Source organism: Uranotaenia lowii, chromosome 2 (assembly GCF_029784155.1).
Source record: "Uranotaenia lowii strain MFRU-FL chromosome 2, ASM2978415v1, whole genome shotgun sequence".
Classification (NCBI taxonomy): Eukaryota; Metazoa; Arthropoda; class Insecta; order Diptera; family Culicidae; genus Uranotaenia; species Uranotaenia lowii.
Window position 1 is genome coordinate 198182843 of NC_073692.1, and position 22893 is coordinate 198205735.

At 35.2% G+C, this 22893-nt stretch overlaps 1 protein-coding gene across 1 annotated transcript in view; it reads left to right on the plus strand.

Moving 5' to 3' along the window:
* The window catches only part of LOC129742247 (tyrosine-protein phosphatase Lar), a 740954-nt gene extending 718836 nt beyond the window's left edge, over window positions 1-22118 (plus strand). Inside the window, exons 24-27 of the mRNA XM_055734122.1 lie at window positions 20-3225; window positions 3286-3418; window positions 3479-3895; window positions 12502-22118. Coding sequence (XP_055590097.1) covers window positions 20-3225; window positions 3286-3418; window positions 3479-3895; window positions 12502-12570 — 3825 coding nt within the window. The 3' untranslated portion in view covers window positions 12571-22118. The remainder of the gene's footprint in view (window positions 1-19; window positions 3226-3285; window positions 3419-3478; window positions 3896-12501) is intronic.
* The last annotated feature ends 775 nt before the right edge of the window (window positions 22119-22893 follow it).

Here is a 22893-nt window from a genome sequence, read left to right on the forward strand (position 1 = left end):
TTCCGTTTCCCCAAAACAGGGCAAGGGACTGCTGAACGAACCGATGAAATTCGACGTGGTGGATGCGCTAGAGTACAACGTTACCAGTCTACAGCCGGACACCAAATATCAGGTTCAGGTTGCGGCTCTCACCAGAAAAGGTGACGGAGATCGAAGCGCTCCAATTGCCATCAAAACTCCGGGAGGTGTCCCAATTCGTCCAACGGTCAGTTTGAAGATTCTGGAACGGGACCCAACGGTTTCGATTGAACTGGAATGGGAACGTCCTAAGCAGACTTATGGAGAGCTTAAGAATTATAGGGTAAAGTGGGGAGTGAAGGAACAACCTTTGACGGAGGAAAATATGCTGGGACCTCATACGACTACAAAAAGGATAAATGACCTGGAACGAGGAGTTGAGTACGAGTTTAGGGTTGCCGGAATGAATCACATCGGAGTTGGTCAGGAAGCTGTTAAGTACCTGCAGACACCGGAAGGAACACCGACTGGGCCACCGACAGATATTGTGGTAAGATTTCAGACTCCGGATGTGATGTGTGTGACGTGGGAACCCCCAACTAGGGAACATCGTAACGGACAAATTACACGGTATGATGTTCAGTTCCACAAGAAGATCGATCATGGATTGGGTACCGAAAGGAATACGACGGCACGGAAAGCCGTTTTTACAAACTTGGAAGAGAGCACAGAGTATGTTATAAGAGTTAGGGCTTACACCAAACAAGGAGCTGGACCTTTCAGCGAAAAGAAAATCATATCAACCGAACGGGATATGGGAAGAGCTCCCTTGTCAGTTCAAGCTGTAGCGACCTCGGAACAAACGGTGGAAGTTTGGTGGGAACCGGTTCCCTCAAGGGGTAAACTAGTAGGATATAAAATTTTCTATACCATGACAGCCGTAGAAGACCTTGACGAGTGGCAATCAAAAACCGTAGGCGTCACGGAATCTGCCGATTTGCTAAATCTGGAGAAGTTTGCCCAATACGCCATAGCTATTGCTGCGCTGTATAAAACTGGTCCAGGTCGGTTGAGTGAGAAGGTCACCGTTAAGGTTAAGCCGGAAGATGTTCCGCTGAACCTTCGAGCACATGATGTCAGTACACATTCGATGGAATTGAACTGGGCTCCCCCAATCCGGTTGAACCCAATCAATTATAAGATTTCGTTTGACGCGGTTAAGGAGTTCGTAGATTCTCAAGGTATTCCTCAGAAACAAATCTTACCGAAGCGGGAGATCGTCCTCAAAAGTCACGTAACTTCTCATACCATAAGGGAACTGTCTCAGTTCACGACCTACTTCGTGAATGTAAGCGCAATCCCAACGGATTACTCTTACAAACCACCTACCAAGATCACGGTTACTACTCAAATGGCTGCTCCTCCACCAATGGTTCAACCGGATTTCTACGGAGTCGTGAACGGTGAAGAGATTCAGGTTATCTTACCTCAGGCATCCGAGGAATACGGCCCAATCTCGCACTACTACCTGATTGTTGTTCCCGAGGACAAATCCAACCTCCACAAACTACCGGATCAATTTCTTACGGAGGATTTGCAGCCTAGTAAGACTCGAACGGAAAGACCCAACGCACCCTACATTGCGGCTATGTTCCTGCAACGTAACATTCCATATACATTCCATCTAGGTTCGGGTGAAACCAACCACAACTTCACCAACAAGAAACTGGAACGTGGAAAGCGGTATCGAATCTTCGTGCGAGCAGTTGTGGACACTCCTCAAAAGCACCTGTACACATCGAGTCCTTTCTCCGAGTTTCTTGCTCTGGATATGAAGGAAGCTCCCACCGGAGAACCTCCACATCGACCGAATCCAAATGTACCCCAGGATCCTGAAATCATGATCAGTGGTAAGAATGAGGAACCTGGTATGATCTGGGTAGTTGGTCCAATAATCGCAGCATTGGTATTGAGCTCATGTCTGGTACTGGTATACTTTGTACGTCGACGACGAACTCCCTACAAAACACCGGATCAAGCGGCCGTAACGAGACCTCTGATGGCAGCGGACTTGGGAGCTGGTCCAGCTCCTACTGATCCAGTTGACATGCGTCGCCTTAACTTCCAAACACCCGGAATGATCAGCCACCCTCCAATACCGATCTCAGAGCTTGCGAATCACGTGGAACGATTGAAAGCCAATGACAACCTCAAATTCTCCCAAGAATACGAGAGTATCGAACCTGGTCAACAGTTTACCTGGGATCATTCCAATATGGAGGTCAACAAGCCGAAAAATCGCTACGCCAACGTTACCTCCTATGATCACAGTCGAGTAATTCTGCAACCGATCGAGGGAGTCCCTGGATCAGACTACATCAACGCCAACTATTGCGACGGATACAGGAAGCACAACGCCTACGTGGCTACCCAAGGTCCACTGCAGGAAACTTTCGGAGACTTCTGGCGTATGTGTTGGGAGCTTAAGTCGAACACCATAGTTATGATGACTCGGTTGGAGGAACGTTCCCGCATCAAGTGCGACATGTACTGGCCTGCCCGGGGCACCGAAGTGTACGGGGTCATGACGGTGACAATCACAGAAACTCAGGAACTAGCGACCTACAGTATAAGAACGTTCCAAATTTGCCGAAGTGGAAGCAACGAGCGTCGGGAAATCAAACAACTACAGTTCACGGCCTGGCCCGACCATGGAGTACCTGATCATCCGGCTCCGTTCCTGCAGTTCCTGAAGCGTACCAAGGTCCTTACACCACCGGATTCGGGACCGATAATAGTTCACTGTTCGGCAGGTGTCGGGCGAACCGGTTGTTACATCGTAATCGACTCGATGCTGGAACGAATGCGGCACGAAAAGATGATAGATATCTATGGACACGTGACCTGTTTGCGAGCGCAACGCAACTACATGGTTCAGACCGAGGATCAATACATCTTCATCCACGACGCTCTGCTGGAAGCGGTGATTTGCGGTAGCACCGAGGTACCGGCACGAAGTTTACACAATCATATCCAGAAGCTAATGCAAACGGAACCGGGCGAGAACATCACCGGTATGGAGATGGAGTTCAAAAAGCTCTCGAACGTGAAGGCCGACTCGGCTCGCTTTGTAACGGCCAACTTGCCCTGCAATAAGCACAAAAACCGACTGGTGCACATCCTGCCGTACGAAGCGTCTCGCGTATGCCTGACACCGATCCGGGGCGTCGAAGGCAGCGATTACATCAATGCCAGCTTTGTTGATGGGTAAGTTTGAACCTTTAACAATTGATGAATAAATTGTAATTTTGTCTTACTGTGATTCAGGTATCGTTACCGCAATGCGTACATTGCTGCCCAGGGCCCTCTTCAGGAAACGGCCGAAGACTTCTGGCGAATGCTTTGGGAGCACAACTCTACCATCGTTGTTATGCTCACTAAGCTGAAAGAAATGGGAAGGGTAAGTTGTGATTCTTTGCTTTTAACCTGCCTAATTCATAACAATTTTCTCTCTCCTCAGGAAAAGTGCTTCCAATACTGGCCCCACGAACGGTCGGTCCGGTACCAGTGCTACGTGGTGGATCCCATTGCCGAGTACAACATGCCTCAGTACAAGCTTCGGGAGTTCAAGGTGACGGATGCGCGGGATGGGTCGTCGCGAACGGTGCGGCAGTTCCAGTTCATCGATTGGCCCGAACAGGGGGTGCCGAAGTCGGGCGAGGGTTTCATCGACTTCATTGGACAGGTGCACAAAACGAAGGAGCAGTTCGGCCAAGATGGGCCCATTACGGTGCACTGCAGTGCCGGTGTTGGCCGAACCGGTGTGTTCATTACCCTCAGTATCGTGCTGGAGCGGATGCAGTACGAGGGCGTGCTGGATGTGTTCCAGACGGTGCGGATACTGCGCTCGCAGCGACCAGCGATGGTTCAAACGGAGGTAAGATATTCTAAATCTAGACTAAAAGCTTTCCAAATAGCCCGGTTCTCCTCGGGGTTGTCAGGATATCCAATGTGAAGTTGGGAAAATATCCGGACCGGTCCATTTATTGTGGAAAAAGTACGGATCTTCACGTAAACTGAAACATAATTTTAAAAAATCGATCGATGTGTTCCCTCGGCTTCAATTCCGAGTCGATAGGTGGTGATAGAGAATCATAAGATAGGAGACAAGGACACATGCTAGATATACAGGGAGTGTATCGATGGAAGGTCCAGCAGTTGACCGATGGAGCTCGATTTGTACGTTCGTGTCGATTGCATCACGTTCGCCGTTCTGTAGTTAGCTAACGCGCCGTAGTACTTTTTTGAGAAATCCATAATATTTTCGGCTTATGTTCTTCCTTCGTTTACCCTTATTTTCTGTAAAGTTTTCCATCACCTGAAAATTTGAAAAAAATTGTGCGTCCAAAAAAGTTCAGCAAGTTTAATCAAAATCAATATCAACATATTATTGGAAGCATGGTTGGTCCGCACTTCTCAAATCCGACAGTGCGCTGTGTAAATCGCACCGTTATCTTCTACGATTTGTAGAGCACCACACTTCATTCCGAAATGCTCTACACTCGTTTCCGAGTACAGCCGAAGCAAAGTGCCGAGCAAAACCGGTGCCCCAATAGCAACACTACTGTGTGAGCAGAAGAAATCCCGAAACACACAACTGAAGTGCATTTTTTTTTCCTTCTCTTCCTACCACAGTAGGCATTGCTTCTTCTTCTTCCTTTTCTTGTTGGGAAAGAACCAAGCCTACTGAGTTGCTTTAGTGCTGCTCCCCTACACTTAATGTGATGATTTTTTTCTCTTGCTCTCACACTGGCGAAGCGTTCTCTGCTCTTTGATTGGGTGTACGCCCGGCGTCTTAACAGAGCAGGCCAAGTGTTTCAGAACGAATAGTTCACTGAGTTGCATTTTTCAAGCCGCTTGGGGAGAAATGGATAACCATGAGTGGAGGCCTGTAATGTTATTGGAACGCCGTCTGACAATAAAAAATTTCTAATGCCAGGATTTGTCCAGATATTTGCGGATTTAGATTTACCTATTTGGATTCAAATGTAAGGATTGCACCAAGGTTTTCGATATATTCCAAGACTTTGGATAAATTCACCAAGTTCTTCGATAAGTCTACTGGACGGAATACATGCAGAGATTTTTTTTCTAGAATGCCTCTACTTGAGAGACCCTGTGGAACTTCAAGAAAGATTTCCACTATACCTTCATACGTAAGTACCAAGTTGAAGATTCGAGGCTTAAATGAAATAAACCAGAAAACGGCTTCATGCCATCCAATAAATAAATAAAGGCCTTTATATTCAGAATTATTTTTTTTTCAAATTTCTTCATTTGAAACGGATCGAACGTTTAGGTTTCAAGGAGACACATTGGTTATTAAAAACCTTACGCTTCAAAAGTTATCCACTACGCGTAAGTCCTAGTTTTTTGTTGAAACATGAGACTATCACAGAAGGTTAGATTTTCAGAGAAGTTAAATCAACGAAGCAGCATCCCTGATGGTCAATTTTGAACCTTTTGGCTAAATTTCATAATAAGTTACGGTCTTCGACAAAGTTGTTCAGCGGAAAATTTCCTTGAGAAAATTTATAAATTGGCACAAAAACCATCATCTGGCTCGGTTCCACAGACGAACAAAAACGATGTTGATTTTTCAGTACCAAATATTCAATTTTCCCATACAAACAAGTTCAAATTTACTCATGTAAACGTTAATTAAAACATTCTTAAAAAATCATGGATGAGTTTTGGACCAAGACGAAGCATTTTAGACCCCAGGGTTTGAGAAATTTTCCAAAATGACCCAATAATTTTTATAAGAGTCTTGTGAAATTCTTTAATTTTTTTTATAAAAAGCAACAATCTCTCATTGAAGCAGGTGTTCAGCTGAAGAATTCATTGGATTAATAAGGCAATCTTACATTCAGAAAAATACTATTATATACGCCATAAGATTCTCTTATAAAGTGGTGCCATAAGAAAAATCATTGAAATTCATGAGATTGTCTTATGTAACGAATGAATTCTGCAGATGAACACCTTCTTCAATGAGAGGTTGTTGTTTTTCATGAGAAGGTCTTATCAAATAGGATATGTCTCTTTTGATGAGAATAATTCAAAACAATTCATGTCAAAACACTTTTACTTTATTGTTTGTCAAGTTTGAAAGGAGTTACTTTCATTTTTTTCGCCATCAAAAAGTTGTACAGCTGCATCCCGTTCTTTGACCTTCAGTTTTTACCCGGTTAACGTGCTGAAGACTTAAGAAAAAGTAATTTGAGTCTAAAAATTTTCTTAACGTTCACTAAAAAAAACTTCAATCCAAACTTACCATTTAGAAAACATAAAATTTATAACTCCACAACTTCGTTTGACGGTTGAAAAATGACTGTTGAAATGAATGTGTTGTGTGTAATTTTTCACAATGCCGATTTTTTTTTAGAAAAACTTCGTATGAAAATTGATAGACTTTCACAAGACTCTTATGAAAAATAATTTAATACTCTAAAAAGCGACGTATCTTATAAGACGTATCTTTTGAAAATTATAATAATAATTTATCTGAGTGTATGAATTACAAAGATTTATCTAATTACGAACGCCACTTCAAAAGTAAATCTTATGGTTTACATAACAGTATTTTTCTGAGTGCATGAGATTCGCTTATAAACTGGCGCCATAAGAAAAATCCTTGCAATTCATAAGACTTTCTTATGAAACGAATGAGCTCTGAGATGAAGTCCACCTACTTCAATGAGAGGTCCCCGCTTTTCATAAGAGGATCTTATGGAAACAAGAAATTTCACGTAGAATATAGAAAATTCAAAATATTTCATGTTTTTAATTTTATTTTTTTTTGCAAATTTATGTGGAATAATTTTATGCATGGTCACCAATAGCAGCACATCAACACCCGGTTCCAATTTGTTTTTTTTTTTTGTAACATCCGGATCTTTGACCTAAAGACTACAAGAAAAACTCACCATTGGAAAAAATGCAATACAAAAAAAAACTGATGGATTGAATGAATGAATGGGATAATTGTTTTTTCACAGTGCCGTTTCTTCTATTTTACTTAAGATTATCTTATAAAAACTGAAAGAATTTCATAAGACTCTTACACCGAAAATAATTTTCACTTTAAAGGTAAGTGACATCTGGAGTGAATTTTCGCCATACGTAAATTCATGTGAATTTTAAGTGACCGTCAAGTGAAATCACTTAAGTGAGCGATCAAGTGAATGGCAAAGTCAATTTCAAATGTTTGCTCAGGTCATTAATATCTTTCAGTTGTAGTGGTTTTTAGGTGAAATTTCAGAATATCAAACATTAATCAACTTTGTTTCTACAAAACAATCATTTATTTAAAAAAATACAACGTGAAAAACGTCACTTTTTCTCCTTATTTGGGTTCAAAAAGATTTTTCGGCTTCGAAAAATCATTGACTTCCTCACTTCGACGAGACATTCGGGTTGATCTTTTCTGAAATAATCATAAAAAAAAATTAAATTTAACTAGTATTTATTGTTTTGCATGATACTTACTTTAATTGCACTTGAATATTTCCAAAATAAATCATCATCGGAAAACGTATCCGTATTGCTTCAAAAAGGTCTCTGCGACGTGTTAACCGGTTCACACGATGTTTCTGTCGGTCGACCTATGGAAAATATCATTGTTTAATAACATATAAATTACTTTAATTCTGCACCTACCAACTCAAACAAACCTCTGTTGTTTCTTTTCCAAACAACAATGAAACAATCAATACTGACATTGTTGACATTCGCTATGCATAAAATCACTTGAATTTTAAGTGATGGGCAAGTGAATATTGGCTTAAGTGACCGGTCAAGTGGATTTCAAGTGAGCATCGAAGACATTCAATGCCGGTCACTTAAAACTCAAGTGATGAGCTAGTGTATATTGGTTCGGTAACTTAAAATTCAAATGAGAGGCAAGTGAAATGTACATGAGCCACTTGAAATGAAGAAATTCACTGAGTTTTCACTTTTAAGTGAATCTTCTAGTGTTTTTTAAATGTGATTTTGGGTTCAGTGTATGCAAAACAGTTTTGCACTCTGAAAAGCGCTTCATAAGGCGCATCTTGTAAAAGTTATAATAAAATTTTTCCTGAGTGTGTGGTTCTAAGCATGGGTGCCAGGAGGTTTTGTCAAAAATCGATGATAAAAATCAGGATTTTTTGGGACACCACTGCAAAGATGGAATTGACACCATTAAAATGATGGGAAATGGAAGCTGTATGTTATCAGCTCTGCTTAGCTTGCATAAATAAAGGCGAAATACAGGTACTGAAGACGCCTTAAATTATGTCATTTAAGCGAGCAGAATCTTGGTTAACCTGCAGTTAATATCGAAAACATCATTTAAATATCATCTGAACCAATGATTTAAATCGGTTAAAAAAGTTTAAATCAAATTTGTTTGATGATTTCATCATTTAAATACAAATTCAATTAAAACTTAGGAATTTTTCGAAAATCATGACAAAATTGAACAACTTATAGATCATTTTTTGATAATCAGGACAACTTATGCGTTTTTTAAAAATCAAAATGGTCTCTTGAAAATCAGGACAAATCTTGAAAAACCCGGACAATTGGCATCAAAAATAACTCAATTGATAAAACTGTCAAAATCTTCCGTTATATAATGTGACAAGGTATTTTCGGACGCAAATACCAAGGAATATTTAAAGAAGGTAGTGCCAAGGCAGCCCTGCTCTAGTTTATTGGTACAGGCTGAGACGTCACAATCACGAAAAATCTGTTAATTTACTAGGAATCTCACTCTTTTCGTTGTTAATTCGGAGAATCTGCTGGAAATTTTCAACTTTGAAAACATGTTATTGTAGAAGGATTCTTATTGCTTTAGATCGGTACAAAAAAAGTTGCATTTTCTAATAATTTTTCTATAAAATAGACAATCGAAGTTAGAAAAATGGTGGACCCACTGAAATTTGCAAAACTTTAAAATTATTTCAAAGTCTTCCATGAAAATGTTCGAGTCAGTGCAGTTTAAGCTCTTCATTACAACAAAGTGATCAATACACAAATTTTCATACAAAACCACAACCTTTTATTGGCATTTTAGTAAACTGAGTTAACAATCATTTATTGATGTTAATTGTTCTACATAAGAATTGTATATGGTAAATCGGTTGGATTAAAATCATGACAATCATTCGAACACTCAATATCTAACTACTAAACCTTTTTAAAGCTGATTTTTCCTTCATTTTTACACGTTTTACTTCAAGGTGACATCGCATTCTTCAATGAAAACAGAAAAAATACACAATTCAATCTTTAAAGGACCAAAAACCTTCATAATATAGTGAAATAGAGTCCTTACAACGTAATCAAAATAACATTGGAATTAATTTTCGTTCTAAAACGTGTTTTTCTTTGAAATTCCCACCATTCCCATATAAATTTTCGATACAATCGTTTTTGTGACGTCACAAAAAAAATCCAATATGGCTCTCGGCACTACCTTTTTTAAATATTCCTTGCGCAAACATCAAAAAAGTTTGTTGTGACTTTAACTCAAAATTTGGCCTGAGACAAGGAAAATAAAGTCGATTCCAGATTTATAACCGCTTTGGTTAATGAATCGATGTTTATAGAATTATTTGTAAGAAATTTTTGTACATTTCAAAATAGAAAAATAACTGTTACCAGTGGGAGAAAAATTTAAGCTTTTGACGACGACATACAGTATGATTCATAATTATACAGAAATTGGAAGCACGCGCACAGTCACTTCAATTTTGAAATTGCATAACTTTTTACTCTGATGATATTTTTTGATATAATTTTCTGCGTAAGATAGATCAGCTATCACACTATTATATCACAAAACTTTAGCTTTTTAAAGTTTGTGTGGGCTGAGAAACAGTAATTCTACAAATATCGAACTTTTTGGATTTTTACCATTCAAACTGCAATAATTCAGAAACTACGCTACGTTTTTGATTGAAATTTTGCAGAGTGAATGTTGAAATATAAACTAAGCATGTCTGAAGTTTTTAAAAAGTTTTATCGATGGACCAAAAGTTACGCGAAGAACAATATTTCAAACATGAACCTAAAAATTCGATTTGTATAGAATTTTGGACGAATGTTTGCATAGAAATATCATATTTTATGTTCAACAACCAGGAAATCTATTCCAAACAAAAATTCAAAACAATATCGTGAGATTCTGGATCTTTTTTTTTCCTTAAATGGATCTTTTTTTTTCCTTTTATTCATTGCTTTTGCCAGACATTTTTTGACTGATTTGTGGATGGAAACGATATTGTTCTCATGAATCGTCCAAAATTCTATTGTCTAGCTCCATTTCTGAAATATTATACCTCGTGAAACCCATCGATAGAACTTTTCAAAAACTTCAAACATACTAACTTTATATTTTCACATCCCTTCTGCTAAATTTCAATTAAAAAACGTAGTTTGAATGGTAAAAGTCCAAAAAGTCTGATTTTCGTAGAATTACTGTATCTCAGGCCACATGAATTTAAGAAAGCTCACATTTTGGGATACAACAGTGTGCAAGTTAAGCAATCTTACGCAGAAAATTTGATCAAAAAATATCTTCAGAGTAAAAAGTTATGGAAATTCAATGACAGTGCGCGTGCTTCCAATTTCTATACAATTTTGAATGGTACTGTACATATGGTACAGTTTTGATCCAAGCTGTAGCTGAATTTTAGAATATTTGGAAATGGTATAAAGTTTAAATTATTGAATCGAGAAATAAAAGTTTGAAATCAGTAAGACTGAACCATTCTAGGAATAAATCGAACAAACTTCAATCTCATCTGCTGCCTTGAAAGCGTAAGGCACCACGCGTCTCCACCACGCGTCTCTGGCAAATTCTGCCAGAGGCAGAAGTAGCTTGATAGATTTCTTTGAAATATTTCAAAGCTTTCGAAAGCTCGCTGAAAGAATTTCGAGACACGTTTCACCTGGTAGGATGGAACAGGAACTGCCATAATAGGGCTACCATATCCTACAACGTCGAATAAAGTGTATTTTGATATGTATATTTTTTCAAAAACGTAAGAGGTATAATATGCAGATGAACATTATGTGAACTAGTAGGTAGTAAATTGCATACTCAAAGGCGCTTATTGGCTTAAGTATTGTGCTGGTGTCTAAGGTAGTTGAAAAAATCACTTTGATTTTCATTTTTAACATTCAAGGAGCACACTTATTTTTATAGAAAAAAATGCAATTGGAATTGCGATTATTCTGTTGTCACCTAGAGAGCAAAAAATAATTCCCGTACAACAAGGGTTGTATCTCTTTTGGAATTATCTACAAGACAAGATACAATTTTCATAGATTCATGAACGGAAAGAAATCAGATTATTAACTGATCACATGTCTTTTAACAAAAAAAAGAGTACATAACGTACAATTTCACAAATAGAAGAGTACACCCATTTCCCGACCGAAAAAGAGTAGGGGAGAATGAGGATACTTGATCCCTGGGGATACTTGATTCCTTAGCTATATCTCGAAACTGGAATGTCTTACAAAGATCAAATGTTCTAGAAAATGTGCCAAAATGAGCAAAAAAACAATGCTTGTAGTTTAAAAAAAATTAAAAAAATAATTGTTTGAATAATTGAACTTTGTTTGAAAAATTCCACAAAATGTAACTTGAAGATCTTTTTTCATCACTTTAAAATGTTCCTTACATGGGAAAATTATGAAAAAAATATTTGTTCCAATGTATCAATCGTTCGAGCGTGAAATGAACTTCATAATGCCATATTTTCAAAGCAATGGAAAACTCTCAACTTTTTTTAGAAAAAGTTTTCTAAAATGTTGTTTATGGGTACTATTGATCCCCTAGATTTGGGTACTATTGATCCCCCTTCCAAACGGCATATTCTTGTTCTGAATTGATCGTTATGATTGCTGATTACGAAATTACTAATATTTATCCAAAAACTAATATTTATCAAACAATTGTCTGAAGAAAAGAGCAAAAATAATTAATTTTCTCTTAATTATTAAAAAATAGCGCCTTTAAGTATGCAATGTTATTAGCGTTGAGACAAAGTTATAAAATTTTCTTTTATGTCTGCTTTAAATTGTGAAATGAGGACAAACATGACCAAAATAGTCAATTAACATTCTATCTTGGGTTTTTTTTTTGATTTTTTTACAAGGATTAGGGCTTCCTGAATAAAAGATCAAGTCTCCTTCAACAGGGGATCAAGTCTCCCCTAACTTCAGAAAAATCGCAATTTTTTACTCCCACGAAAATGCTTCTAGCTCATCAAAGGGTTCAAGTATCGTTCTAATTTTTGGAGCATAGAAACTTGAAGTTACAAGCTGTCAGAAAATGTCAAAGACGGCGAGTTGCTAAATTTTTCCAAAAAGATATAGTGAAAATAAGAAAAGGGGATCAAGTATCCCCACTCTCCCCTATGGTATTCCTAAAATGAAATGCTATTAACAGAAAATTTAATTTTATTTTCTTTTCTTGTTTTTCAGGATCAATACCAGTTCTGCTACCGGGCCGCCCTCGAGTATCTCGGTTCGTTCGACCACTACGCAAACTAAATTCAGCGCAGCAAAACACTGCTACTCCGAAACAAGAGAGACTCATGACCAGGACGCAATACGATATGATAGCCAATATTTTGATGAGCACACAAATAACACAGAAAACCTATGGAACAATCGTCAGTTAGCTTTTAGATAACAATTAACTAAAGAAGAAAAAAAACCCTAAAACGAAAAGTAAACTAGAACACACAAAAAGTTATCGAAGATAAGTGAGAAAATCATCATTCCACAGCTAGAAACCCATCAAATCGAATCAGCTTTTAGAAAACGCAGAAAACAATTCATTCAATTTCTAAGCGATAGAAAAAAGGTGCATAAAACTCATGATAACCATCCAAAAGAAAATCATTCAAGCTAGGGTTACCAACCAAAAAGTAAAAATAATCCGCCATCAAGTGAGCGTAAAGATAAATTCCAGCATCTGATAATGATAATTCTAAATAGCTCTCTAGAAACAGAAGTAAAAACAAAACGCAGTTTTAACTGTACCAATATCGTAGTGAAAGTAACGAACATCATTTCGTAAACTAAGGAAAAAAAAGTAACCATCGCCAATCGACTAAGCAAATTCATTCCCGTCAATCAAAATTAGCCAGCAGAGTGTTGTCGAAAAAAATAGCAACAAACAATTGTTCAGATATAAAACAAATTCTCTCGAAAGTGTGGTTCCGGTTATGGAACGTGTTTTACTATCCCTAATTATAGACAAAACAAAAATGTATCAAAAGTTTGGCGTTCGAAACAAAAACTAAAAAAACAAAATTGGCATCAGCAATTCACACTCTAGCTAGCAGAAAATCTTTAGAACCTAAACAGAACGCGTCAGATTATTAAGGCAAGGAACGGAAAGTGAACGTGAAATATCAAAGACATCTCACTGATATCAATCAGGATACCGACTTATAGTGTAAAAACTTTAGTTTCTGGCGGCCGTCATCGGGTTGAAATTATTTTATTTACTTGAATAAATGTAGGACTCATACTAGTGAAAATAAGTAAGTAAATGAATTGATAACAGTTGAAGTCATCAGGGTATTGAAAAGTACCAATTAGAAAAAAATCAAACAGTTGGGGAGAATATGAGTATATTTGATCTCTGGGGATACTTGATTTCTCAGCTATGTATATATCGAAACAGGAATGTCTTACATAGAGCAAATGTTCTGGAAAAATTTGCCAAATAGAACAAAACAACAAACCTTTCATAAAAAAAACTTTTTTTTTGGATATTAAACCAATTGGTTTATTCATCCCCATAGTCAAAAAACTTTTAAATTTGTTTTTAATAATTGCACTTTATTTGAAAAATCTAACAAAATGTGACTTGAAGATCATATACATCGCTTCAAAACGTTTCTCACGCGAAAAAATATTTATTCCAGAATGTCAATCGTTAGAGTACAATATGAATTTCTTAATGCCATTATTTCTATGCAATAGTAAACTCTAAATTTTTCTAAGAAAAAGTTTTCCGAAATGTATGATATGGGTTCACTTGGTTCCTTGAGTCCAAAAAGATATAAGTTCTTCTGAATCGATGTTGATCATAGCTAAGCACGAAATCAATAACATTTTTTCAATGACTAATATTTATTCAAAAATTTCTTGATCAAATGAACTCAAAAAAGTGTATTTATCGAAAAAAATGCGCCTTTAAGTATGCAATGAATATTGGGTATTAGACAAACTTTCAGAATTATTTTTGTCTGGAGCATATAAACTAGGAAATGAAAACTAATATGGCCAAAAAACTCAATTCAACATTTATTTTTAGATTTCGCATGATTTTTGCCAAAGATTTTGGGCACCCTGGTTCAAGGATCAAGTCTACTTCAACTTTCAAAATATTCCAATTTTTTTTAGTCCCACGAAAACCTTTCTAGTTCATCTACGGATCAATTTGACTTTAGCAGCATATAAACTTGAAATTAAACGCTGTCAGAAAATGCAAAAGACGGTGATCTGCAAAATTTTTCCAAAAAGTTTTGATGAATATTTGAAAAAGAGATCAAGTATCCTCAATCTCCCCTATTCTTTTATTTTAAATTTGTATTTAATTTTATTTTTCTTGACCCAACAAAAAAAACCGGTATTTGATGGTTTTAAGAATATTTTTAACAGTTTTTTTTTTACATTTTACCTTAAGTTCATGAAAGTAGGTAAATAAGTCAAAGAATGCTACCATAATCATTCATAATAACATAGTCGAAACGTAAGAGAGAAGAACCTTGTTAAGTATCTACTCTATACCTTTGAGGAATGCTTCTTATGGTCGTTAGGTAAGAATGAAAGAAAAAAACCAAGAACTTTTTGCTTGCAAGTGTACAATTTTGCGATGGAAATAATCAGTAGTAGTTTATTAACAGAAGAAAAAACAACAGAAGAAACAAAAAAAAAATACACGAGTGGCAAAGTGAGTTTATGAATTCATCAGACTGATATTGTAAATGAAGAAACAAAAAAAAAAAAAATAGAAACAAACAAAAAAAAGTAAGCTAACCGTAGGAAGAGTGTTTTGATTATTTTGGCAGCAGAATCGAGGAGGACTCTTTGTAAGTATTGTATCATGCAGCAAAGGAAAAAATATCTATCAGAATTTAAAGTAATAATGGGAAAAAAGAACCTAGAGGAAGCGATTAAGAGAGAAAAAAACAAACAAATTATTCAGATATATTAGCAAAGTTGACCTGTTTTTGGATGAAGTGTAAATCTATTAAGCAAATAATAAACTAAAGAAACAACCGCTTAATGAACATAGGCAACAACACATAGAGAGAGAAAAAAAACATTAGAAAAGCAAGTACTATATCCCGCAACAGCTGAAGAGAATGAACGTTTTAATTTTGCAAGCGTAACTTTTCCGTTTCCGTCTCGTCTATCCTGTTCATTTTTATTTGTTTTGTAGAATGTCGATGAACTAATAAATAGGACAAATTTTTGGACGTAACATAAGTTTAGGCGTTTATGTGATGGTTGTGTAGGTCATTTTATCGGGCAGTAGAGTTATACACCAGCAACAAGTAAGATTTACTAATTAACAGAAAAAAAAACTAAGAAACAGTAAGGAGAGAAGCAGAACAACTTAAAATGGAACTAGCCGGCAGTTGAAAATCAGTTTTATTGGAGATAAATCATGCTTTATTTATAAGGCTAGAATACAGACTCATACATAATCGCGTGAGCTCGTCATGGCGTAATCCAGGCTGCACCAGTTTCGTCCACGAAATATCAGTACATTTAAGATCACATTATGACGTTTATTCGATTGTATTTTAAATTTTACCAGGCTTCTTTTTGTTAAAAGTAGTGTTTAATTGAGGTCCGAGGACTTTAACATTTCAAAACAAAAAATGTTCTTGCAACATTGAGACGTGGTAATTTAAAGATCTAAACTCAATTGGGAAGAAAGCAAATTTTCAGTGTTTTAAAAGCATTTCTTTTAAAAATAAGGTACCGTAATCCGGGGTAAGATTGATCCCTTTTTTATGAACTATTTTATACCAGTACTGGACTCATATGAACGTAAAACATGGTGGCAGAAATTTACCAGATTACTTCAAATTTGATAAATAAATCGATTTCGACTTTGTTTAGAATTGATCAGTCTCTATTTTGACGGTTTGAACGAGTTTTTTTTATCATAAAGGATACACAACACCTTCATAATATTTGCAAGTGCCAGTTTATCAATTGCTAAGGCAGTTTGGAACGAACTCAAATGATAGAAAATTAATCATGGTATTCTACAAAATTGAACACAAAACTTTCGGTGGCTCAAAGATACAAAATTTGTAAGTTTTTATCCAGTGAATTCTGAGACAAACAAAATGCTGGATTTCGGTGTTTCTTGGTTTAGATTTCTTCGCGGTTAAAAAAAACAACATCGCGGTCCTTATTGAGTTAAGGCCGAACAACAATTCAAATCGAAAGATGGGCAATGATGCTGCATAAATTAAGGGGCTAAATTTTTTATCATCAGAGAAGAATGAGGATACTTGATTCCTTCGCTATATCTTGAAACAAGAATGCCTTACAAATATCAAATGTTCTAGAAAAATGTGCCAAATAGAACAAAACAACAATGCTGTTATCTCAACAAATTTTAAGAAAATTATTTTTCGAAATATTGAACTATGTTTTAAAAATTTAACAAAATGTGATTTGAAGATCTGTTTTATCATTTTAAAATGTTTCTCGGGCTTGAGATATAGCTCAGTTGGCAAGTCAGTTGCTTCCTGAGCAGATGTCCGTGAGATCGAGCCCAAGAGTAAAAATCGAACACAGTTGTACCGGATAAGTTTTTCAATAATTTCCGCCAACTGCAACGTTGATAAAGTCGCGAATGCCACAAAGATGGTAAAACGACTATAATCGAAACGAAAAAATGTTTCTCACATGAAATTTTTTTAACAAAATATATAAATTCCAATATGTCAATCGTTAGAGTATAATATGAACTTCATATGCTAAATTATCAAAGCAATAGTGAACTCTCAATTTTTTTTTCGGAGAATTTTTTCAAAATGTATGTTATGGGTAAAATTGATCCCTAGAGTCCAAAAAGATATATATTTTCTTCTGAATGGATCGTGATCATTGGTTATCATGAAATTAATCATTTTTGTCCAAAAACTTATGTTTATCTAGTAATTATCTGATAAAAGGGACTTAAAAATACTGCATTTATTTAAACACTAGAAAATTGCGCCTGTATGTATGCAATGACTGTAGAGTAGCAGACAAACTTTTAGAATTCTTTTTGTCTGATACTTACAAACTGTGAAATGAGAACTAATATGTCAAAAAATAATCAACGGACCATTTATCTTCGGATTTTACTAGATTTTTGCCTAGATTCAGGGCCCCTTAATTAAGGATCAAGTCTCCTGTTACTTGAAAAATACCAACACATTATTAGTCTCACGAAAATGCTTCTAGTTCATTTACGAGTTCGTGAATCATGTATTAGATAAATTTTCCCATACAAACCTAGAAGTTCAAATTTACTCATGTAAACGTTACTCAATAATTCTGCAAATAATCATGGATGAGTTTTGGACCAAGGAGAAGCTTTTTAGACCCCAGGGTTTGAGAAATTAGCCCAAAATAGCCCAAAGTCGACTCAGTCTATTGTACATATTTTAAGTTTTTTGAGGTGTAAAAATTTAAGAATTTGATATTTCCATACAAAACTTGTCGCATATAAATTTCATTTAATTTTCATTTTAATCGGAAAGAAGGCAAAGAACAGAAAGATAAGTCAAATGTGATTTTAGAGCACGCTGATTCTCGATTTTGAAGCTTCGACTTGAAAAACAGAAGAAAATTTACAGTTTTGCAGAAAAAAATTTAATGAATTTTTGAAGTTCTCTTTAGAATCGACCCTTGGTTTTCGAAAACAAAATCTGCTGGAGACAAAGTATGGAAACCTTGTGTGATTTAGGATTTTGGAGATTGGAAATAGAAACATCTAGAAGTTAAAGATAGACATTTCATGGCAACTAACAAATGTGGCTCTTTCGAACATTGAAATTTAAAAAAATAGGTAATTTCGGCTTTTCTGACTCAAAAAGTTGCCGACCACTGTCTTAGGTCCTTTTATTTTTTCCTTCAAATTTTACCATTTGATAGGGTTTCTAGCCTTTGGTCACAGACAGGTTTACTCTTGGAAAATGTCCCTATTTTTTAATATAAAAAATTTACCTCAAAATACAGTTAAACTATAGGGGAGAATGAGGATACTTGATCCCTGGGGATATTTGATTCCTTAGCTATATCTCGAAACTGGAATGACTTACAAGGATTAAATGTTCTAGAAAAATGTGCTAATTGGAGCAAATCAACTATGCTATGATCTCAAAAAATTTTAACAAAATAATTTTTGAAGTTATTGAACTTTGTGTGAAAAATTTCACAAAATGTGACTTTAAGAACTTCTTCTATCACTCTAAAATGTTTCTGATATGAAAAAATAAAAACAAAAATATATATTCCAATATATAACTCGTTGTGGTGTAATGTGAACTTCATTTTACCATATTTTAAAACATTTGCAATGGTAAACCCTCAACATTTTTCAAATAAAATTTTCTAAAATTTTCATTATGGGTTCAATTGATCCCTAGAGTTCAAAAAGGTTTTTTTTTTTCTTCTAAATAGATCTTGATCATTGCTGATTACAAGATAACGATTAATTATTCAATAACTGATATTTATACAATAATTGTCTGGCAAAAAGGGCTAAGAAAGTTGATTTTCTCTTAAATTCAGAAAATAGCGCCTTAAAGTATGCAGTGTCATTAAGGTTGAGACAAAGTTTTAGAATTTTCTTCCTTTGACATTTATATATTGTGAAATGAGAAAAAGCATGACCAAAATAGTCAATTGACATTCTTTCTTGAAATTTTATTTGATTTTTTCCAAGGAATAGAGCCCCCAAAAGGAATCAAGGATCAAGTCTCCTTCAAAAAAGAATCCTTAACTTCAAAAATATCGCATTTTTTTCCTTCCACGAAAATGCTTCCAGTTCATCAACTTTTGAAGCACATAAACTTGAAATTACACGCTGTCAGAAAATGCAAAAGACAGCGAGTGGCCAAATTTTTCCAAAAAGATATGATAAAAATAAGAAAAGGGGGTCAAGTATCTCCATTCTCCTTTACCATTTGATAGGGTTTCTAGCCTTTTGTCTGAGACTGGCTTACTCTTGGAAAATATCCCTTTTTTTATTCACATATGGTTTTATTAAGGCATTTTACTTATATAGTTTTTATGTGCCGGGAGAATTTTTTCCTAACTTTGGGTTAGTAAGAGGGGAAAAATATCTCTATTTTTTATTTAATATCAAAAAATTAACTCAAAATTCAACAAAAACTAAATCAAAATTATACATTTACTAAGGGAAAAAGTTGAACTCTCACATAAATCAACCTGGTAAACGCTTTGATCTGGAAGGGTGTTTGTTAGTGAGCCTTCGAAAAAATAGGTATTTCCAGATTTTGAAATTACATTTTAACTTACATTTGAAATTTTCTAAAACAAACCAAGTTCATCCCAATTTAAAACACAACTTATAGATTTTAAAACGTAGAAAAAAGTTTTGAGATATTTTAACTTTAGACTTAGTTATTGATGTTATTGATTATGTGGAAAAATTTTATGATGATCAAAGTTACCCCGTTTTACGGTAGTACTCAATGTATCAAAATTTTTTTGAAAAGGATAAAAATAAGTGGTTCCTTAAAAATATCACATCAAAGAACTATTCAGATATTCAGTTCTAGAACAGAAATCTAACCTCAGAACTCTATACTCATTACTAAGAACTCTTTATTTTGGATTCCAAATTGAGATTCAATGAATAAGAAACTAATTTAAGCAAAAGTTCTTGAATCGTTCGTACTGTTTGGATGCTTCTTTATGCCAATGAAGTTTTTCTGGAATTTAATTCGTGCATCATGCCAAATTTTAAGTTTTTTTTCAGTTCCAAAACGTTAAAAATGTTTCAAGCAATGCGTCAGACTATTTTGGGATTTTTTAAGCTAGAACAACGTGAAGCAATGTTTAGTTTAAAGTCATTCAATCATCCTCCCAGTATGTGTCAACGGTAAACTTTATTGTTAATTGGATAATATTATTGTACACAAGATTGTGAGTGTGTGCGATGTGAAACTCACAATCACACAGAATATCATCACACTCATAGAGACGCACACAGACACTTTAGTTTTAACAGATTAGGATGTAAGTTATGGGTAAGTTAAATCGAAAATATCGAGGACTAAATTGACGGAGTACTTTAAGTTCTATTTTACTGGATGATGTGAAAAATTGAAAACCAACACTGCTGCAGTTGATATTAATTTGTGATTTTTTATGTGTAGCTAAGTTCCGGACTTTGTGTAACGTGAATAAAACTTTGATCATATGAGGTTCATCCATGTGTATCGAATGTTTAGTTGTTAGTGAAACAAAACTGTCATACGGAGTCTAATATTAAAGTTTAAAATTTTTAACTTTAGAGAGACTGTTCGAAATTGGTAAATTTCAGACCGAATGCAGCTTAGTACCGATCTAGTATCAACGGGACGCGCAAATATTATTTTTATTTGCTTAATTAAGTTAATTCTGTTTTAACGGAGCAGCTAGCCAGGCATTTAGTTAAACTATGAATCGCAACTCGAGGCCATACAGTTTACCCTAAACCGAGGATTTTAAACGTTAAACTTTAAGTTTTACCGTTCAAATGTTATCGCAAAAATCAAAATCGAATAGCTCTGTTAAGCCGATGCCAATTAAATTGTTCGTTTCAAGAAAACTTTACAAGTACACTTTACCAATAGCTACAGTTAAAAGTTGATTTAAGTTGAAATGTAAACTGCCATTAACCTGTATTAAGTTTTATCATTCCATCCACACATTCTTTACCTTTGAAGAATTTGAATTCTGTAAAAAAAAGATATCACGATCTTCCCGTTCGTTTGATTTTTAGCAGAAAACACAAAAACTCATTTTAACTCACAGCCACAGAATAATACTCTTGCCTTTCGAAAAAAAAACACTTTCCGATATTAATTGCATTACTTAATGTTCAATAAAAGAAATGTCACTTATAATCACTTGCTCAAAAAACACATTTCGGTTACAGTGAATGCAAAAAAAATGTTGTACCAAATATTGTTTGTAAAATGTTAACAAATGACACACACAATTGATAGATTTAAGTAAGAGTTGCAAAAGAGGCGGCATTCAAATTTTCATTTCCGCAAACTTAACCTTAAATATCAGAAAACCGCTAAAAAACTGTGCTGGTTACAGAACGTCACACCGGATTAGTACTAAATTTAAACGGAAGAATTGATCGTTGAAAGCATAACTGTAAAGCAAACTAACAGAAGAAGAAAAATTATTAAAAACATATTTTTGTACGCGAGAAAGGTTAAGACAGAGAGAAAAAAAAAATGCAAATTTACTTATCGGAAAAGTTATTAACACAAAGAAAAGAAGGAAAAAAATTAAAGAAAAAAAATCTATCAAAAGATCAACAACCGTCAGGTTAGGGCATGGGAGTGTAATGTTCATAGTATAGGTTATGGTAAAAAAAAGTGAGCAGTGCACAACAACAAGCGTCCCTGCGTGTGTGTGTGCGTGCGTTGCGTGGTGTGCTACGAGTAGATATATCATTATTGGTTAAGGCGGATCTTGCATTTAAGTAAAATTACATCTCTCAAACACGGGTGGACAATTGGAAGAAAACTATTACCATACATATGTATATCTTGGACTCTACTGAGCGCTGCGCCCGATCGAACGCTAAACTCGGAGCTCTGTAACTCGACTAAAAAGTATCAGTCCGATTATCGATTTTGGTTCAATTCTTCAGTAAGGTCTAGGTTCTATATAGAAATTAGAAGGATGGTGGTTGATTAAAAAAATGCGTGGGCAGTGGGATGGCACAATTAGCAGGAGGTATAATTAGAAGATGAGATTGTCGAGAATTATTTAGGTTATATCTACAATTATGAATAAAAATGGAAAATAAACCTTTTGTCTTTCAATTGAGAAGTTTTGAAGAAATTTTCCCTTTAAACGAAAACATCATTTGACTGAAGACTTCATTAATATACAAATATTAACCACAAAAATCTCAACCAAACGGCGTATTACTGTTCGACCTGATTTTTAGATAGTATGCTTGAATTTTTGCACTTTTTAGACTTTTTAGTAATGGTTAAACTAGAATAAACTGAACAAGATTTTAGATTCATTTGTAGTTTTTCCAAGATAAATTTGTAATTCAAATTATTTCCTAAACGGGAGAGAGGAGATAAAAAAGTTTTTAAGAAATTCGTAATTCTGATTACGAATTATGCTTCAATAATTTTCCCATCTTCATTCCCTAGATTTCATTTGCAACACTTCATAGTGGTTGAAAACCCGAAAATCGTGATTATGGGCTTTTTGGAGTAGTAAAATAGTAAAATGCGCATGTTTGGCTGTCATTTTTTTCCTGATCAATACACCTAAAAGAAGAGATATATTTTATATTTTTTTTAGTTTATCATCTATTCCCAACGACATCCTCGTAAGTCGTAATAGTTGTAGATCATTCTATTTTAGAAAACTTCGTAAAAGACATCAAAGGCAAATTTCATTAAACAAATGTTTTAATGGTATTTTTTTTCAAAAATTAAACTAAAAAAAGACTTTCTATACAATTAAGTTTAAGTTTTTCCTAAATGGGGTGCTCGAGAATGGTCGCGTTTTTTGTCGGTCTCGTTTTTGGTCCTGCCGTAATGTGTTTTCTAGAAAAATTAT